Raw genomic sequence first — 17463 nt, 5'->3', positions numbered from 1 at the left:
TTTTTTTCCCTGAAAAACAAAACAAAACAAAATACTTTAATGTGACACAATCATTATTCATTAGTCACCTGTTGGAATTTGAAGCATTACCTTTAAACACCACCAGGTACCAGAAGACCCTTTTCCTTCTGAGGATTGTACTTTTTCTGAATAAATAAATACATTATTAAAATAGAAATAAAAATTGAAAAGCAAAAGTAGTGAAAGTGATTGAAGCCAACCATAACCATTGTGCAGATATATAATTAAAAACTAATTATGAAAAAAAAGAAAAGAAATGTCAAAGGTCTAAAGGCAATAGCTAAAGAAATTAAATGACCAGTAATGTTGAAAGTAAATAATAACATCCATCCATCTTCAAACTCGCTAATTCCCGTTTTATCAGGGTCGCAGGGGTCTGCTGGTGCTAATTAAGCAATAACGTGAATGCTAAAAATTTGCAACATTACAACATCGCAAGAAAACAAGTCATTAATTTTAAAGTTATGTAAAGGTATTGAGTAAAGAAACGCCCTCTCCACTTTTTGAAAAAAATGCACATGCTCAACACTCTACCTGCTCCCAAGAAGGAACGCCTATTAAACGTGTGCAAGAGAGCGTGCACGAGCCCAGGTTTCCTCGTGCACAGCTCTGTTTACAAGTTGATGTCGGCATTGCTCACACAAGCTTTACTTTCCAAAACAAGATTTGCACTTTTCCCACTATGTCAGACTCGCCACCGGTAAGTGAAAAGTGCGCATGCGCTGCAAGCGAAAACTTGCTCGGGAGGAGCACGTACGACGGCCTTACGTAAACATATCACCAGAATGATTGACAATTAGGAGGACCAATACTCTTGATGATCCACCTGGAATTTGTAGCCAAAGTACCATCCTCCACAATACCTTTAAATCTATTTCCTGTTGTCTGAAAATTGATGTGGAACACGCTTTTTTTGTCAAGTGGCAAATGCCATCGTTGATTAGAGGAGATAGAAACAAAAGGCAAAAGGCACATATAGGGTGTCACAAAGGTAATATGAAAAAAACAAACAAACAACAAAACAAAACCTTATTTGATGAAAGCCTTTTTAGAAGTATCCAAATATGAGTAGATGGGCCATATAATTATAACTGCATACTTACAGGCGTCATTATCCCATACTCGATGGAGACAGTGCTCTGTGGAGAAAAAGAAAAATGTTTTGGTTAGATTTTTTTTTTTCTTACAAAGAACACATGTTTGGGGAATAATACAGACATTTAGGTACATTAAACACTGACTCCATTTCAGAGAAGATTGTATGTAAGAAATATGAAAGAAGACGATAATTACCGGCATAGAGGCATTGTAAATGAGCTTCACATATTGCTGAAATAAAGAAACATGTAATGGGATTAAAAACCCAAACAAAATGAAGATCAATACACATGAAATTGCAAGGCCACTTTCAACAATATTCATTTGCGGGGGTAAAACTTCAGTTTTAGACAACTAAAGATAAGCAGTTAGCATACCTTATTATCTGGGGGTCCATGTTTTCCACCCTATCAGAAAAGTCAACAAATAATGAGAATCTAAATTTTGATGCAATATATCATTTAAGATATTAAAAATTGTCATTCTAAACTGAAAATATTGGTGTTAAAACTTGCTGTGTGTATATGCCAGCGATAAATCCCTCTAGGGATTTTTTTAAAAACTCTTTAAATAATCATAAAAAGTAAACAAGATTATTCCATTAGGATGTTTTTACCCATCTGCTAAGGTCTTAAATTAGTTTTAGTAAAAAGAAAAAATCTTATTTTTTTTGTAAATGGTCTTTACATCTGAGGGAAATGAAGCACACATATATTGATCCTGACTGCAATCTGGAAATAGCTGTCTATACCTTGTGGTTGTGTGTTCCTCTTCCACTGGGCTGCAGATAAATGACTATAGATGTTAATATACATTGTACAGCTTAAATATTCATACCATCTTTTCTCACTCACCTTCAAAATCCCAAACACAGTCTCACCCTGCAAAATCCACAAAGGTGCAATAAGTTCAAATTGTAAGTAATATTTTTTTTGGTTTTCATTGCAGTCGTGCACATGGCCTTTGCTGAAACCACCATGATAGATGTCAGAGATAGATTAGCAGTTCAGCAAAACAGTTTTATTGTTTCGTTTACCACCAAAGTGGGAAGAAAATGGGCCGTGTGCACTTTAATTGTTCGACAAAGTGACTAAATGAACACTTTGAACTGCAGACAAACGCTTTGACTATGACTTTGACGATGACCACCTTTAGACCCCTAACTGGAACAAGCGGGTCAGATGATGAATGAATGAATGAATGAATGAATGAATGAATGAAGCTTTCAGGGATTCCTCAAAGGACTTTAAAACATTGTTGTCCATTAAATAAAAGATTGAAATGTCAATTAGGTAATTGTGCTTACCTCTTTCAAGGGTACATTCGTCAGATTCTATGGAAGAAAAAAGTACGCTCAATAAAAGAATGGGTACTATAATATAAATGCTAATTATCTATTTGTGTTACCTGAAATGTTGCGTTGTCAACCTGGATAGAAACATTTACAGGTATATACAAAAAGGTACCTTTAAAATATGGGAGATTTGTATTTGAAGCAATACTTAAAACTTACCTTAAATATGGGAGAAAACAGCATTTTGACCTGATGCACAGAAGATCAAACCTCAAATCAGTTTAAGGGAGGGAAGTTAACCATTTTTGATCAAATTTGGTACTAAATGTTATAACCACTTAGTATTCAGTGATCGATACACAAATAGCATTAAAAACAATTTGTATGCATTTTTTCATCAACAATTAACAAACACAATTTTTAAGACAAGATAAACTGATTTAGTCAAGTAAGAAAATCTGACAACAGTATGTTGCCAATATAATTAATGCTATACTTAATCAGTACCTGTCCTCTGCCTCTGGTTAGAGCGGTAGGTTTCCAGTCCTTCATTGGTTTACCGGTCTCTCCATTCTCTGGTTTTTTAGGGCGGCCACTTGGTGGCAGTAGTTGTCTCATATTAGGCTTCCCAAAACAAATGAACAATCTTGTCACTTTCCATCCAGCTTCACATTACCATCAATAACTACTTGAAACCTGACATACACTTGTTGAAGGTCCAGAATCGTGTTCTGGATTCATCCCATCATCCCCAGCTTCAGGAGTTTGGAGCAGCACCTTTCAAATAAAAAAAAAACAAAATACAAAGTCAACTGAGCTGTTTTTGCAATGACGTAGCTTAGGATTGATGATTGAAAACTTTTGGTGAAAATGCTTCCTAATATTAATGGATTTTCTAAGCAGATAACAGCTGTTAGCTCCGCCCTTATGTCACGTTAAAATTAATAGCTCCGCTCCTTGTGTCACTTAACAGTTATTAGCTCCACCCCTTATGTTACAATACAATTAATAGTTTTTTATTATCTTCATATTCGTAACACCTTTTAACCTTGAGGTCAATCTGACTCCAGGGATATTTGCTTCCACAAAATGATTTTCATAAAATTGTTGAGCAAGTTTTTGTGTCAAGCACTTTGTTTATTTGTTAAATACATAAAAAATCCCTAAATAATTAAACCATGACCAGTTCTCTAGCACCACCATCAGGCCAAATTTTTAAATTAGAATTAATTTATCTTGAATAATTTGTATCCAAATCTTCTCTAATTTACTGACAACGTTAATGACCACAGGAATATGAACCCTATTGGTTGTGGTGATGATATGACCTTTCCTGCAGTGTCACCATCAGGTCCAGTTTTCAGTTTGTATCTTGAAAATCTTTCCTCTAAATCTTTTCTAATTTGGTGTACAGATTCATGACTCTCACAGAATGAACCATATTAATTGATGTTGGTAACCCCCTTTCCTCTCATAAACATATTTATTTACTTATTTTTACATAACATACTTGGAGTTATTCACTGTACACATCCTTTGTCTCAGACACTGAGACACCTCTATGTCACTTTCACTGTGAAAGAGCTGTTCCATGTAATGCATCAACTCAAAAGTATCAACTCTGCACCTGCAGGTGTGGCGATGTAAGGTCACACATGGGTCACACACATACAGACATGTTTTACACAGCTAAAACAGTTTGGGGTCAAATTGACCCCAGAGCAACACCAATATGCATTCAGCTCATTGAAAAAAAAAAAAAAAAAAAACATCATGATGATTTTATGCTAAATTGTAAACATCATCATGAAATATGAAGCAAAATCGAATGGGATCAAATTGACCCTAAAGATAATAGAAGGGCTGTGATAACACCACACAAATGAGATAGTTAGCCAGGTCGCTAGTAACTCACTGCATAGACTTGAACAAGAATTAAAAAAATAAAATTTATGTTTTTTTTTAATTAATTAATTTATTTATTCAGTTTATTTCCGACATGGTTACATTCACTTTTTTTTTTTTTTTTTTTACATTTTTTTTTGTACGTGCCAAAAAAGGAGACGGGAGAAGCAGTTTACTTATCTGGGTTTACATGTCTCTCTGGTCAAACATCCTTTTTTGTGTATTCTCATCTGTAGTCAGTGTTGTCTTTTTTTGAATTTTTTTTATTCCTCCTCTCTATCGTTGTTCGTGTTGGCCTTGTTCCCTGCCAGACGTTGTTAGCATTCTTCCAGTTCAAGAATAATTCCTCTTTCGAAGGTGTTTGGAAGGTTTTTCCCTTTTCATCCATAATGTCACCACTCGAGAATGTCTCTTTTGGACACACAAGTTTGCAGCTTGTTTTGTCTCTACATCAAGGTTAATCCAGCTGTTGTTAGTTCTATTGGCAGTGTTGTATTTTCCACTGTTAGATTTAACTTGTATAAACACATTATTATATCTTAGTTCATAAGCAAGGTAGTAATTTCATTGTACAGGAAAACGTGTTTCTAACTGCACATATGACAATAAACACTTTGAATTTAAATTTAATGTAATCCTTAATCACCCCACCACCTAGCAATTGAAATGAATAAATGACAGACCTTTTTTACTCTTGGTTTCCACATTTAATTCAGTCTCCGTAAAATAATCACAGTCAGAGTTTTGTTTCCAGTGTTTATATAGATCTGGGTCCATGTCCATGATTACCATCAGTAATGTTGTTGTTTAGGTGGATCCTTTGTATTTTCCCAAGTCTTCCATCGTTTTGATAAGGATTGGTTTTCCGTTCTCTTCTCCCAGTGGTGTGATGTAAATCCTGCAGTTCCTTGTCCACGTCTTTAGAATCTTTCCTCTTTTTTTTTTATTTGGCGTGCCTTCCATGCAATGCTTGCATTTTTTTTTGTCAGGCTTTCATTAATAAAAACCTTCGTTTCCTTCAGCTTTCTTCCTTGCTTCAGTAGTTCTCCTTTGAATTTCATATTCGTGAAGGTTATTTTTACAGCTCTGTTATCATTTTTCTTTGGCAGGAGATGGTAGGAGTTGATGTTGTCAGGGTTCAGGACAATGTCCTTCGACTCCAGGTAGTCAATGACCTGTTGTTCAATCGATTTTGTTTCTTCGTCACTCGCGTAACTCCTGGGTGTTATCTTTCTCTCTTTCCTTTTGTTCCAGCTGTTCAACCCTGGCGTTCAACAATTTTATCTCTTCAGCATTTCTTTCATTCTTTTCTTTCAGTACCTTTGCTTCGCTTTGTAGGTTTTCCAGTGAGTTTTCCAGCGTCTATTCCAACGACTTTTTCTCGACAGATAGGTTTCGTAGACCCTCGCGTATCATCTCCTTGACCTCTTCCAAACCCGAAATGGGTTCTGAAGGGCATCCCTGCGGTTTTTTCACCATTTTCCTTCAGTCTTGGGCCCAATTTTTCAGGCTGTTCAGCTGTAGCCAGCTGTAGCCAAGGTCGTGTTATCGGAGCGAATGAAAACACGTCTGCTCTCTCCAAAGACCAGAGAGTTTACGAATACAATTTCTAATTTATTTTAAATGCACACACAGGAAACTATATACATACATTTTACCTATAATTTAAATTTAAAGCATGACTCACCTGAGCAGCAACAACTGACACCAACAAGGCTGTAACACAAAGGGCCTGCATGACTTATTTTCACTACAAAACCTGAAAAATGCTTCAACACTAAGTTGATTAGTGCCAGTCTTTGTCTCTTGGTCCTTTTGAGTATTCTGTGCTGCCTGTCATTGATCATTTACATCATGCTTGAAGTATTGAGACACAACTCAGTCAAAACAAAGGTCTCTCCAGTTTTGCAAAACAAACCTCACTGTTTATTTATCAGTGCTTTAATGGTAAACGTGCACGCTAGACATTTACACACAATGGATCAGTGACAAGTTAATAAAACAATGAATTTACTAAATACACTAATATTTTAGTGCCTTAACCAAGAGGCAACAAAAAAAAACAAAAAAAAAAAAAAATGAAAAAAAAACAGATACCAGTAAGTTATGAGTCAGTGGGTGGTGCCTGTTTACTGCTAAAGCCACTGACTCGGCTTATTAGTAATTGTTAAAGCCATATGTGAGGAATTTGTTCACCAATTAGCAAATATTAAAGGGTGGAGTTACTGTAAGCCAACTCACCTGTTGCAATACATGTTTTCAGCTCTATCATTGTTGCTGTTGGGCAAGGCAGGGCAAATATTTTCAAGTATTGCCCATTTCATACACAACGCAACTCAATGTGCTTTACAGGATTAAAAGTTAAACATTCAGGTGGAGATGATAAAATCATAAAAGAGCACAAGTTTAAAAATCAGTAAGTGTAGCTCCATTGTAAACAAAGATTAATCGACTGGAAAATGTTTTTTTGGGCCTGATTTAAAGATGCTGATTGTTTTTGCCAACTTCAGATGCTCAGGAAGTTTGTTCTACAAGTGTGGAACTATCTAAACACGGCGTTGCTGTTTGGACCTGACTATCTCTGGTGCCACACAGTAAACCTGTCCTTGATGACCTGAAGGTTCTGGATTCCTTGTACAGAACTAAAATATTGAAAATGTATTTAGGTCTGTGGCCATTTAGGGCTTTGTATACTGTAAATTTATTGCATACCGGGGATCATCCCAGTGGGCCGTTAACCCAAAGTAGGCCGCTCTGGTCTGGTACAATTTTTTTTATAAGCGATTGGAGGCAAACATGGTAACAGGTGGCCAAAAATGGTCCAAAAGTGGTAAAAACGTGGCAAGAAAAGACTGGATACTGACTAAAAATGGCCAAAAGCAGTCACGAGTGGCCAAAGAATTGGGCAAATAAAGAAGAACTAGGTAATATAAAATGGCAAAGAATAGCTTAAATGGGCAAAATGTAGCAAACAATAGTGAAAAAGGGCAAAAATGTGGAACAAAAAGAGGCAAAATGTAGGGGAAAAAAAGGAAACAAGTGGTATTTAGAGTGCAAAAGTTAGCTCATTGGGATGTAAAGTGGCCAAAGATTTTTAAGAAAGGACAAAAATTGAAGCAAAGTGTCGAAAAGAACTTGTTAAAATGGACAAAAAATAAGGAAAATGGGGTATTTATTGGCAAAAGGAGCTAAAATCTGAAAAAAGTGTCAGAAATTTTTGAAAAGTTGCAAAAATGGGCCAAAGGAAAAAGGTAAAAAGGGGTTAAAAAGTTTACCCCTTTAAGGTTTTCTGGGGAAATAATAATTAAGATAAAGACATAAAAAGCCACATATTGAGCATCACTGACTTACTAACGGTGGTAATAGGCAGACGTGTTTATAGCTTTATAATAACAGTTGAAATTGAGGTCTGAGGCAATGATTACACTGGTTATTACCTTTGGTTTGTACCCTTTGATGACATGGATTTTAGGTGAGTACTGATCTTTGACCACTGACTTTCGGGGGCCAAAAAGAATCCCTTCTGTCTTGTCAATGTTGAGCTGGAGAAGGAATTACTGAATGTTTGGATTCTTGATAAATCTTATAGACTGTGATTCATCATATACGGCTGAGGGATGAGTTCTACCACCTTCATGTGGTTTTGTTTCTTTCATCCACCCTATGTTTTTAACATAGGGTGGATGACACACAGAGCGACACTTTAACATCCTACTTGAACACCTGACGAATTTCAGAAACTAGTACGGTAAGAAAATCCAAAAGGTGTCATTATTTGTGAGACTCTTTTCCTTATTTTTCTAATTTTTATTTTATTACATTCTTTCCACAGGTCCCATCTCCGAAACCATGATGAAATTAGCGCTTGTACTGGGATGCCTCCTGAGCCTGACACTGGCTAACCCTGTGAGTGACAACCTTGTCATGCAAGACCAAAATATCACACCAATATAGCCGCTGGAGCAAAGTTTCATTATTGTTTTTGCAAACTTAAAACTTGTGTTTGTTTACAGATGGATGAGGAACGCAAGCGATTCGCTCGGTCTGACTCCAACTCCAACTCCGATTCAAATGAGGTAAACAAAACACATGCTTGTCACACTGTACAGACAAAACATCCAAACGTGTCTTTGTTTTACGAATTGAAAAATTACTTTGTTGGATTTAAATTATTCTGTCAAAGTGTTGTACATCATTGTTGTAATTAGTTTTTTTTTTCTCCCTCAGAATAGGAATAATGGTTTAACCACCAGCCAGATTATTCAGCTTCTCATCGCTCTCCTTCAAACTACTACTACTACTACAGCTGCTACAACTACTACAGCTGCTACAACTACAACTGCTACCCCCTAAGCCGAAATCAAACTACATGAAAAAGCAGCGATTTCAGCTTTTAATAGTCATGAAATGGCTTGCTTGACTCATTATCACAAGTTTAAGTTAAATAATAAAATAAAATAAAAGCTAATAATTAAGAATGATTTGAAGTGAGTGTTTTTTTTGTTTTTGTTTTTTGCAATATGGGAACTCCAGGTGATTGAATCATGATTGCTGGGCATAGGAATCACAGGATATCTCACGATATAATGGTTCACCCTGCGGCGGTTCTACAATGATTAATAAATTGCAAGAAAATCTCACAATTAATTGCAATATTTGTCTCAAAGATGTAAAATAGCCACAACACTGTCAAATACAGATTTTCTCAGGTAATTTACTGAAATTTAGAGTCAGTTTCACACAATTTAATGCAGACTGAGATAAAAAAAAAAAACCAAGCACATTCAACAACACCCTCCCACATAGTTATATCTTATATATGTATATCAAATATGAAAGTATCACGTATCAAGCCACATATTGAGCATCACTGACTTAATAATGGTTTCTACGTAGTGTCCACTGATAACGTAGTTGACAGAGCTGATTTTTTGTCCCAGTCCACCCCTTCCTGGAATCATATTATTACAGTAATTTACAGTTTTTCTCAGGCGCTTTGGAACATTTCTCAAATCATCCTTTGACAGTTGCAAAACAGTAAGTGCATTTCTCAAAACAATTTGTACACATAGCAAAACACCATGGGTTACTTGCAAACATCATATTCTGGCTCAAAATCCTGAGTTAATCTCTCAAAAGTAAATATCCGTGTCAATGAGCATGTCAGTGCCATCAGAATGACAAGTCCTTGTGTCACTGTGTATGAATAAGACAGTCAAATTGCTTAGTCATGTTGTCATTATAGCTGTGTACGAGGAGTGTGACAATATTTCGATACGGCGATATATCGCGATATTTTTTTCCGCACGATCCATTATCGATATGCTCCCGTGAAGTAGAGATTTTCATTTTTTTTTCAAAACCTTTTCTGCTTTTTCACTAAAATGTGCAGGTACGTCTTCACAGACATTGTGTCACTGTTTGTTGAAGGAACCAATATATTGTTTACTGGAATATTGCACTATAATGGTGTCACTGGTCAGAAATATCCTATTTATTGTTTACAGAAAGCACTATTGGAGATACTTATTTGTTTACATTGGTATGTTGACACTTATTTACAGAAATGTTGCACTAAAATAGTGTCACTGTTCATAGGACACGTTTTCAATTTAATGTCTTTCAGAGATAGAAAATAGAAATTGTATTTTTTCACTTAATCTTTTTTTTTTTTGTTGTTTCATTGATTATCGTAGATTGATTTCAGACCAATAAATCGCTAATCGCACTATCGCCATATCGTGAGATAATCGTTATGGTGAGCTTTGTATCGCGTATTGTATCGTATCATGAGGTACCCAGAGGTTCCCGCCCCTACTGTGTACTTTGGTGGGATGCTCTGATGTAAACTATGGCTAAAGTTTTGATGACACTTATTGTAAATTGGAGGTTACACCGTAGTGTATGCGGGAGTTTGATTGCGAGAGACTGGACAAAATTCACATTCACGCTTTTACTGTTTGTACTGTATTTTGTTGACAGACCACGTCATTGTGATACAGAAAGGAAAAGACAGCACTGCATAGTACAAAGAAGAAAAAAAAAAGAAACAAAACATGGGACAATCTCCCTCAGTCGCTTCCTCTGTTTTTTGTCTCCCAACTCTTCTGCCATGCAGCCTCACTCCTCTTTCTCTTCTCTCTGGCTGTTGACCCCGTCCATTTCTTTCTCTTTCCATTGTCAGAAATCTAACATTATGTTGTGCTCCGCCTATATATATATACCTGTCAGCTGATTGATTCGATAGAGAAAGTCAAGATTCACATGGGAGCAATTTACGAAGTCAGGACAGAAAAAAAGTAATAAAAATATTCTATTGCAGTAATTATCAGTCGCTTTGGTGTTTTTCTTACATCACTATGAACATTTGCACAGCAGTTAGTGCATTTCTCAAAACAATTAGTACAAACTGCAAAACCTAGTGGATAACCTGCAAAAGTACATCATCTGCTCAGAACGGATAGTCCCTTCCTCAAAAGCAAGTATTCATGTCAATGAAACTGCCAGTGTCATCACAATAAGAAGTCTTGACAACATTGTTTATGAACAATGTTGTCAAATGGCTTAGTCATGTTTTCATTATGACACTTTATTCTCTCATTGTTTTCCAATGCAAAAAAAAACTAGGAACTCAGTGACACTACCTGAAAATGCTCAAGAAAGCACTATACACTACTTATACAGCCATTTGAAAAGTACAGTAAAGTTACACATTACTGGGGAGTAAGTGAGTACAAAACACTGAATATGTACATTTTACATTTTTACTGTATATGTTATTTGCAATTCTACAGCATTGTGCAAAAGAAAAATACACTACAGTCACTTATTTTGAACAAACATAAGAAACATCCTTTTGGTAGAGCTGCGCACAAATGTGAACAATATACTGTAACAGTACGTACAGTAACTGAACATAAGTAAATCATTCTGGCACATCCAGACGTTCCTGTCTGTCTGGTCACATATTTTCATCTACATCACAACGGATATCATCCTTTGTTCAATTTAGGAGACATTTCCAGGAAAACATGATAAAGAAAGGTATAACATTTGCTTGGCAGAATTTGATAAATAGTTCAAGAATTTTGTATGTAATGACTATTAGTTTTATTGGTAACATTATTCAGCATCCATAAGTATAGTTCAGTTTGACTGACATGACATAAGCAAATCATAATGTAAAACAGCAGAGAATTGTATGAAAGCAACTGATACATGTGCAAAAGCATGTGCAATGTGTTCAGAGGAAGGAGAAATTGTAACTATGATGTGCACAAATAACTAAATGTTGTGGAGGTTGAACTTATGGTTATGAGAATTTTCATTCTGATCTGAGAAAAACACCAAAGTGACTGAGAAAAACTGTAAAAATATATATATTATGACAGCGTGTTTAATCAATAAGCATGTAAAGACTGATGCAATGAACTAATGCCTAAACGTTGTGTGGGGAGAGACTATTCAACAGAGACTCATTACAATACATTTTGATCAACATGACATAAGCAATTGATAATGTAGGAAACAGCAGAGAATTGTACATAATCATTTGCAAAGCATTTGCAAAGAAATGAGAAACTGCTTTTGTGATGTGCACAAGTGACACAATGATGTGAAGATTGAACAGATAGTTTTGACAATTTCAATTCTGATCTGAAAAATATACCAAAGCGACTGAGAAAAACTGTAATCTGCTGAAAATGAATGCATTGACAAGCTTTTCTACATCTGGTTAGGACAGAAAACTTTTGCTTTTTTTTTTTTTCCAGGTAGTAATAGGCAGACGTGGTTATAGCTTTGTCCTGCGATGGACTGGCGCCCTGTCCAGGGTGTACCCCTGCCCAGCGCCCAATTAGAGCCGGCAGACCCCCGCGACCCTGAAAAAAACAGGAATAAGTGGGTCTGAAAATGGATGGATAGATGGATGGTTATAGTTTTATAAAAGCAGTTGAAATTGAGGTCTGAGGCAATGATTACTCTGGTTATTACCTTTGGTTTGTACCCTTTGATGACATGGATTTTAGGTGAGTACTGATCTTTGACCACTGACTTTCGGGGGCCAAAAACAATCCCTTCTGTCTTGTCAATGTTGAGCTGGAGAAGGAATTACTGTATGTTTGGATTCTTGATAAATCTTATAGACTGTGATTCATCATATCCGGCTGAGGGATGAGTTCCATTGATGCAACTTTAACCACCTTCATGTGGTTTTGTTTCTTTCATCCACCCTATGTTGAAACTCTCACTCTAAGGTGTATATAAGAGGAGTTTAACACACAGAGCGACACTTTAACATCCTTCTTGAACACCTGACGAATTTGAGAAACTAGAACGGTAAGAAAATCCAAAAGCTGTCATTATCTGTGAGACTCTTTTCCTTATTTTTCTAATCTTTATTTTATTACATTCTTTCCACAGGTCCCATCTCCGAAACCATGATGAAATTAGCGCTTGTACTGGGATGCCTCCTGAGCCTGACACTGGCTAACCCTGTGAGTGCAAAAATATATAATAATAATAATAATAATAATAATAATAATAATAATAATAATACACTTTATTTATATAGCACTTTTCAAGACATATGTTACAAAGTGCTTTCCAAAGGCAGCTATACATTAGAAAATAAAAGACAGAAGCATAAAAACAAGTTAGAAGTTACTAAAAATCAGGGAAGACTCTCTGATAAAATTAATGTGGGGGTCCGGACTGAAAAGGCTCAGTCCCCTTTAGTTTTCAGCCAGGCCCGTGGAGCAGAGAGCAGATCTTTGCCCTAGGATCTTAAGGTACGTGCAGGTGTATTTGGTAATAAAAGCTCTGTGAGGTAAGTTGAGGCAATGCCATTTAGGGCCTTCAACGTAATCAATGAATACTTAAAATCAATCCTAAAACATACTGGGAGCCAGTGTAAAAAGTTAATATGGTCATATTTCTTGTTTTTTGTTCAAAACCTGGCAGCTGAGTTCTGGACAATTTGCAATTGGTTTATGGAATTTTGTGTCTGTTTTGTGGAGTGATAAGAAGATATTCATTTTTTTCTGGATTCAGCTGTAAAAGATTTTGGGTATCCCCAACCCACTGTCTCAATCTTTCCAGCAGGATATTGTGGTCAACTGTATCAAATAATTACCATCACAGCTGCCGGAGCAAAGTTTCATTATTGTTTTTGCAAACTCATAACTTCATAACTGTGTTTCTTTCCAGATGGATGAGGAACGGAAGCGATTTGCTCGATCTAGCTCGAACTCGAACTCCAATTCAGACGAGGTAAATTAAACACATGATAGTGACAAAACACGGAAAGTGTCTTTATTTTACATTTCCTTTGATTTCATTTTTTCTTTTTATGTTTGAATCATTTAAAAAAATATTTTTGATTTTCTTTCAGAATTCTTCCTCGACCAATAACCTGCTTCTTCAGTTGCTCGTCGCTCTTGTTCAAGCTTCTCTAACTACAACTACTCCTACAACTACAACTACAACTGCTGCTCCTACGACTACAACTGCTGCTACGACTACAACTGCTGCTACGACTACAACTGTGGCTACTGCGGCTCCTAGTTCTTGAGCCGCTCGTCCATAAAAAACCATGAAAGCAGTTAAATTTCTTGTGTTTGCTCCATTTTACAGAAATAGCATGCTTAACTCCTGATCATAAGTTCAAGTAAAATGTCTGATTCAACTTTGTGATTAAAAGAGTGTTTCAATAAAACTTAACACCAAAGAATTCTTCTGAGTGAGTTGCTTTTTTTAAGGACATATGGGAAACAGTTATTTGGGGGTTTACCTGCTAACTCCAGGTGATGGGATCATGATTATTGTGAAAAAAAAAACAAAGTGTCATAAAGGTCAAGGAGGCAAAAAGTTGTGCAAGAAGAACTTACAACATACAGTAGTTATATCCCAACCCATCAACCTGTACCTGTTAGAAAGCACTGCTGATCACTGCTATGTGATCATTCTTTAACAATATATTAAAAAAAAATCTATAATTTGCATGTGCTTTTCACTGAAAAATCTTTAGAGTGTGAAGTGTGTGTGTGTGTGTGTGTGTGTTAATTGAGCAGGATGCCCTCTGCAGTGTTTTGTTACGCACTTAAACCATCTTCTTTTTGCCTTCCCTCCACTATATAAGGTGTGTTTAGGCCACTGTTGTTTTGTATGTCCACTGTGAACACTCCTCTCTAAATCTGTTCCCCTGAATGCGTTTGTGTGTGTGTGTGTGTGTGTGTGTGTGTGTGTGTGTGTGTAGCAAGACTATAAAGATTCACTAAACAACACTAAACAAATCTAAACGCACCCAAAATTCCCCTTCAAGAAATTCATCATGAGTGGCGAAAAAATTACTCTCTTATTTTGAGCCACGCACAAAACTGTATGTTAACAGTCTCCTGATTTCTGCAGAGAATGTCTGTGATGTTAATCCCGTGTGGATCGGCCATGTCAGTAATTTGTAAAGTAAAAATTCCTACGATATTTTGCTGAACTCCGAGGTCCTGTGATACTACTAATGCAATGCGAATAGGCATCTCTGTGATTTGGACAGAAATGGGCGGGATCTGATGCGTGATTATGCGTTGTTTTGTTTGTACGGCAACAAAAAGGGATGGCTGAAGAGAAGGAGCAATATTAGAAGCAGTTGGTCGATCATCTGCTCAACTGATCCGGGTGAAGAATATCTTTTGCTTTTGACAAATGAACCACTACCACACCTACGTTAAAGGAAAATCAAAGGTTTGATCCAGAAAAAAAAATGAGCCAGTTCATGCCAAATTTAAAAGCTTTACAAGTGATGCTATTTGTATTTCAACTCAAGGAACAATATTAATCTGTGATTTTCTTTTTTTAGATTATACTTGCACTGCTACATGGCTGAGAAGGACTGCTTCTCCACATGATCCATCTGCTATACGTGCAATATTAATCAAATAAACCAGAAGCAATGATGATTCAATATAGTTTGTTGAACAGCTTTTTTTTCTGATGAAAGATTTTACAGAAGTTTGATAATGAATATGAATGCTCTTTTATCATGAGCCCAAGGGTCTTTGTGAGCTGTACAGATGCTGCGATTGCCCCGCTGAGAAGGCGGGGCATTCACTTGGCCACGTATCTGGATGATTTGCTGCTTCTGGCCTAGTCGGAGATGGAGGCTTGGGCTGATACACGCATCCTGCTGCGTCACTCATGGTGAACTCGGAGAAAAGAGTGTTATCCCCTTCCCAGGAAATAGTCTTCCTGGGCCTGTCCCTGCACTCTGTGCCTTTTACCGTGTGCCTGTCAGCAGAGCAGGTGAGGTCATTCAGAGCATGTCTTGCTCTGTTCCGACAGAGGAGCTCTGTTCGGTTCAGATTATGTTTTCGGAATTGCAGCAGCTGTGGGAGGCCTCATTTGGGCTCAATCCCGTGCGTCATGGCGCACAGAGAGTTTTGGTTATGCCAGAGTGCAGCGCAGCACTACGTCACTGGCGGGCCCCCGGCTTCCTTATGGATGGAGTGCCCTTAGGCGCTGTCACAGACAAAAGGTGATCTCCACAGACGCCAGCATGTCAGGCTGCGGTGGGATTCACCAGGGCAGATCTGTGAGGTGCCGCTGGAATGCGGCACTCCAGCGGTCTCACATAAATTACTTGGAACTGTCAGCGGTGTTTCTATGCTTATCCACTTCCTCCCATCTCTGAGGGGACATCATGTCCTGGTGAGGATGGACAACACCACAACTGTGGTGTATATCAACCGGCAGGGCGGGTTACACCCGTGTAAGTGGCTTTCATTCACACCCAGATTCCACCTGTTATGGAAATTATTATATTCATCATCATATCATCAAATGTGTGTTCATGTGTACAATTTGTCATGTTTTAATACATGATGACTGCATTACTCTTTGCACTTTTGAATAGCTGAATCATGATAGATTAAACAGTACAGATTGTATTGTATCCACAGTGCAACACAGAGTCTCTGCTGAAGGCCAAACTCAAACTCACATGCAGATATACACGCACACACACTATCAAGGACAGATAACATTGGCGCCCAACCTTCCTCATAATATACACGTCTTCATCATCCTCAAACGTATCCACTGTTGGGCATCTGACCCCCTCCTTCTCCTCACCTCATGGTGGAACTTTTTCTGTTATCTGTATAAAAGATTAAGCTGTGAAACTGTTAGTTAGTGGGTCTTGCTTTTTGCTCTACCAGGAGCCTTTTGACCATCCTTGTTGGGGCCTGCTTTTCATTCTTTCAGGATGGAAGCTTCTTTTTTACTCCTTTTTTATTTAATTTTATAATAAATCCTTTTTATAAAATCATCATGCTTCGACTGGACTCCATCATTCAACCAGAGCAATAAATCATGTCTCCAAATGAGGTCAACCGCAAATTTGCCGTGACACACCATGGGATCTGGCGGTGGTTCTGGAGAGTCTTAAGGGACCCCCGTTTGAACCGTTGGGTAAGCTGGACCTGAAGTTTGCCTCCCTTAAAGCTGTTTTGTTGCTGGCTCTGGCTTCTGCCAAAAGAGTCAGTGACTCTTCAAGTCATTCATGCGCTCTTGGTTCACCCGTCGTGCGCTCAGCTTTCCCCAAGTGATGCGAGAATCATTTTGAGACCCAACCCGGCCTTTGTGCCGAAGGTTGTGGGTTCATGTTCTCCCATTGACCTGCTGGCCTTTTCTGACTCACAGAGTGAGCAGCGGCCTCATTTGTTGTGTCCTGTTCATGCAATCCGCACTTACATGGACAGGACGAGGGGCATCAGGATGGGCGATCAGCTGTTCATCTCCTGGGCCAACCCCCATAAGGCAAAGCCTGTCTCTAAGCAACGCCTGTCACACTGTGTGGAGGAAGTTATTGCTTTGGCTTACTCGTGTCAGGGTCTGCACCCGCCTACGGGTCTGCGTGCACACTTGACTCAGGGACTTGCTTCATCTTGGGCCTTGTTCAGGGGAGTGTCTGTCCAGGACATCTGTGCGGCGGGGAGCTGGGCCTCGCCCCTCGCATTTGTTCACTTTTACATGCTGGACGTATCCGCCCGTGCGTGGCAGGGTCAGTCTTACTGTCCTGATGTAAGCAGATTCCTGCTCCCTGGGAAGGTGACGCTCCGTAAGAGAATGACACGCACCCGTTTGTCCTCTCC

The 17463-nt window shown here is 37.9% G+C and overlaps 1 protein-coding gene across 1 annotated transcript; it reads left to right on the top strand.

Moving 5' to 3' along the window:
* Nucleotides 1–12614: 12614 nt before the first annotated feature.
* On the top strand, nucleotides 12615–14048 carry LOC114471532 (anaphase-promoting complex subunit cdh1-like). The gene is made up of 4 exons (XM_028460374.1): nucleotides 12615–12655; nucleotides 12740–12813; nucleotides 13526–13588; nucleotides 13710–14048. The coding sequence occupies exons 2-4, from the start codon at nucleotides 12757–12759 to the stop codon at nucleotides 13887–13889; spliced, it is 300 nt and encodes a 99-aa protein (XP_028316175.1). The 5' UTR covers nucleotides 12615–12655; nucleotides 12740–12756; the 3' UTR covers nucleotides 13890–14048.
* Nucleotides 14049–17463: the final 3415 nt, after the last annotated feature.

The sequence above is a fragment of the Gouania willdenowi genome, chromosome 1 (assembly GCF_900634775.1).
Source record: "Gouania willdenowi chromosome 1, fGouWil2.1, whole genome shotgun sequence".
Taxonomy (NCBI): Eukaryota; Metazoa; Chordata; class Actinopteri; order Blenniiformes; family Gobiesocidae; genus Gouania; species Gouania willdenowi.
The sequence above is the reverse complement of the archived record's forward strand: the minus strand, read 5'-3'. Positions and strand labels throughout refer to the sequence as shown.

What these genes read in the sequence shown, in the direction of transcription:
- LOC114471532 (XM_028460374.1), top strand. Translation starts at nt 12,757, where the DNA reads ATGATGAAATTAGCGCTTGTACTGGGATGCCTCCTGAGCCTGACACTG. An exon ending in GCCTGACACTGGCTAACCCT is followed by an intron (nt 12,814 to 13,525) that starts GTGAGTGCAAAA and finishes GTTTCTTTCCAG; the next exon opens with ATGGATGAGGAACGGAAGCG. An exon ending in CGAACTCCAATTCAGACGAG is followed by an intron (nt 13,589 to 13,709) that starts GTAAATTAAACA and finishes ATTTTCTTTCAG; the next exon opens with AATTCTTCCTCGACCAATAA.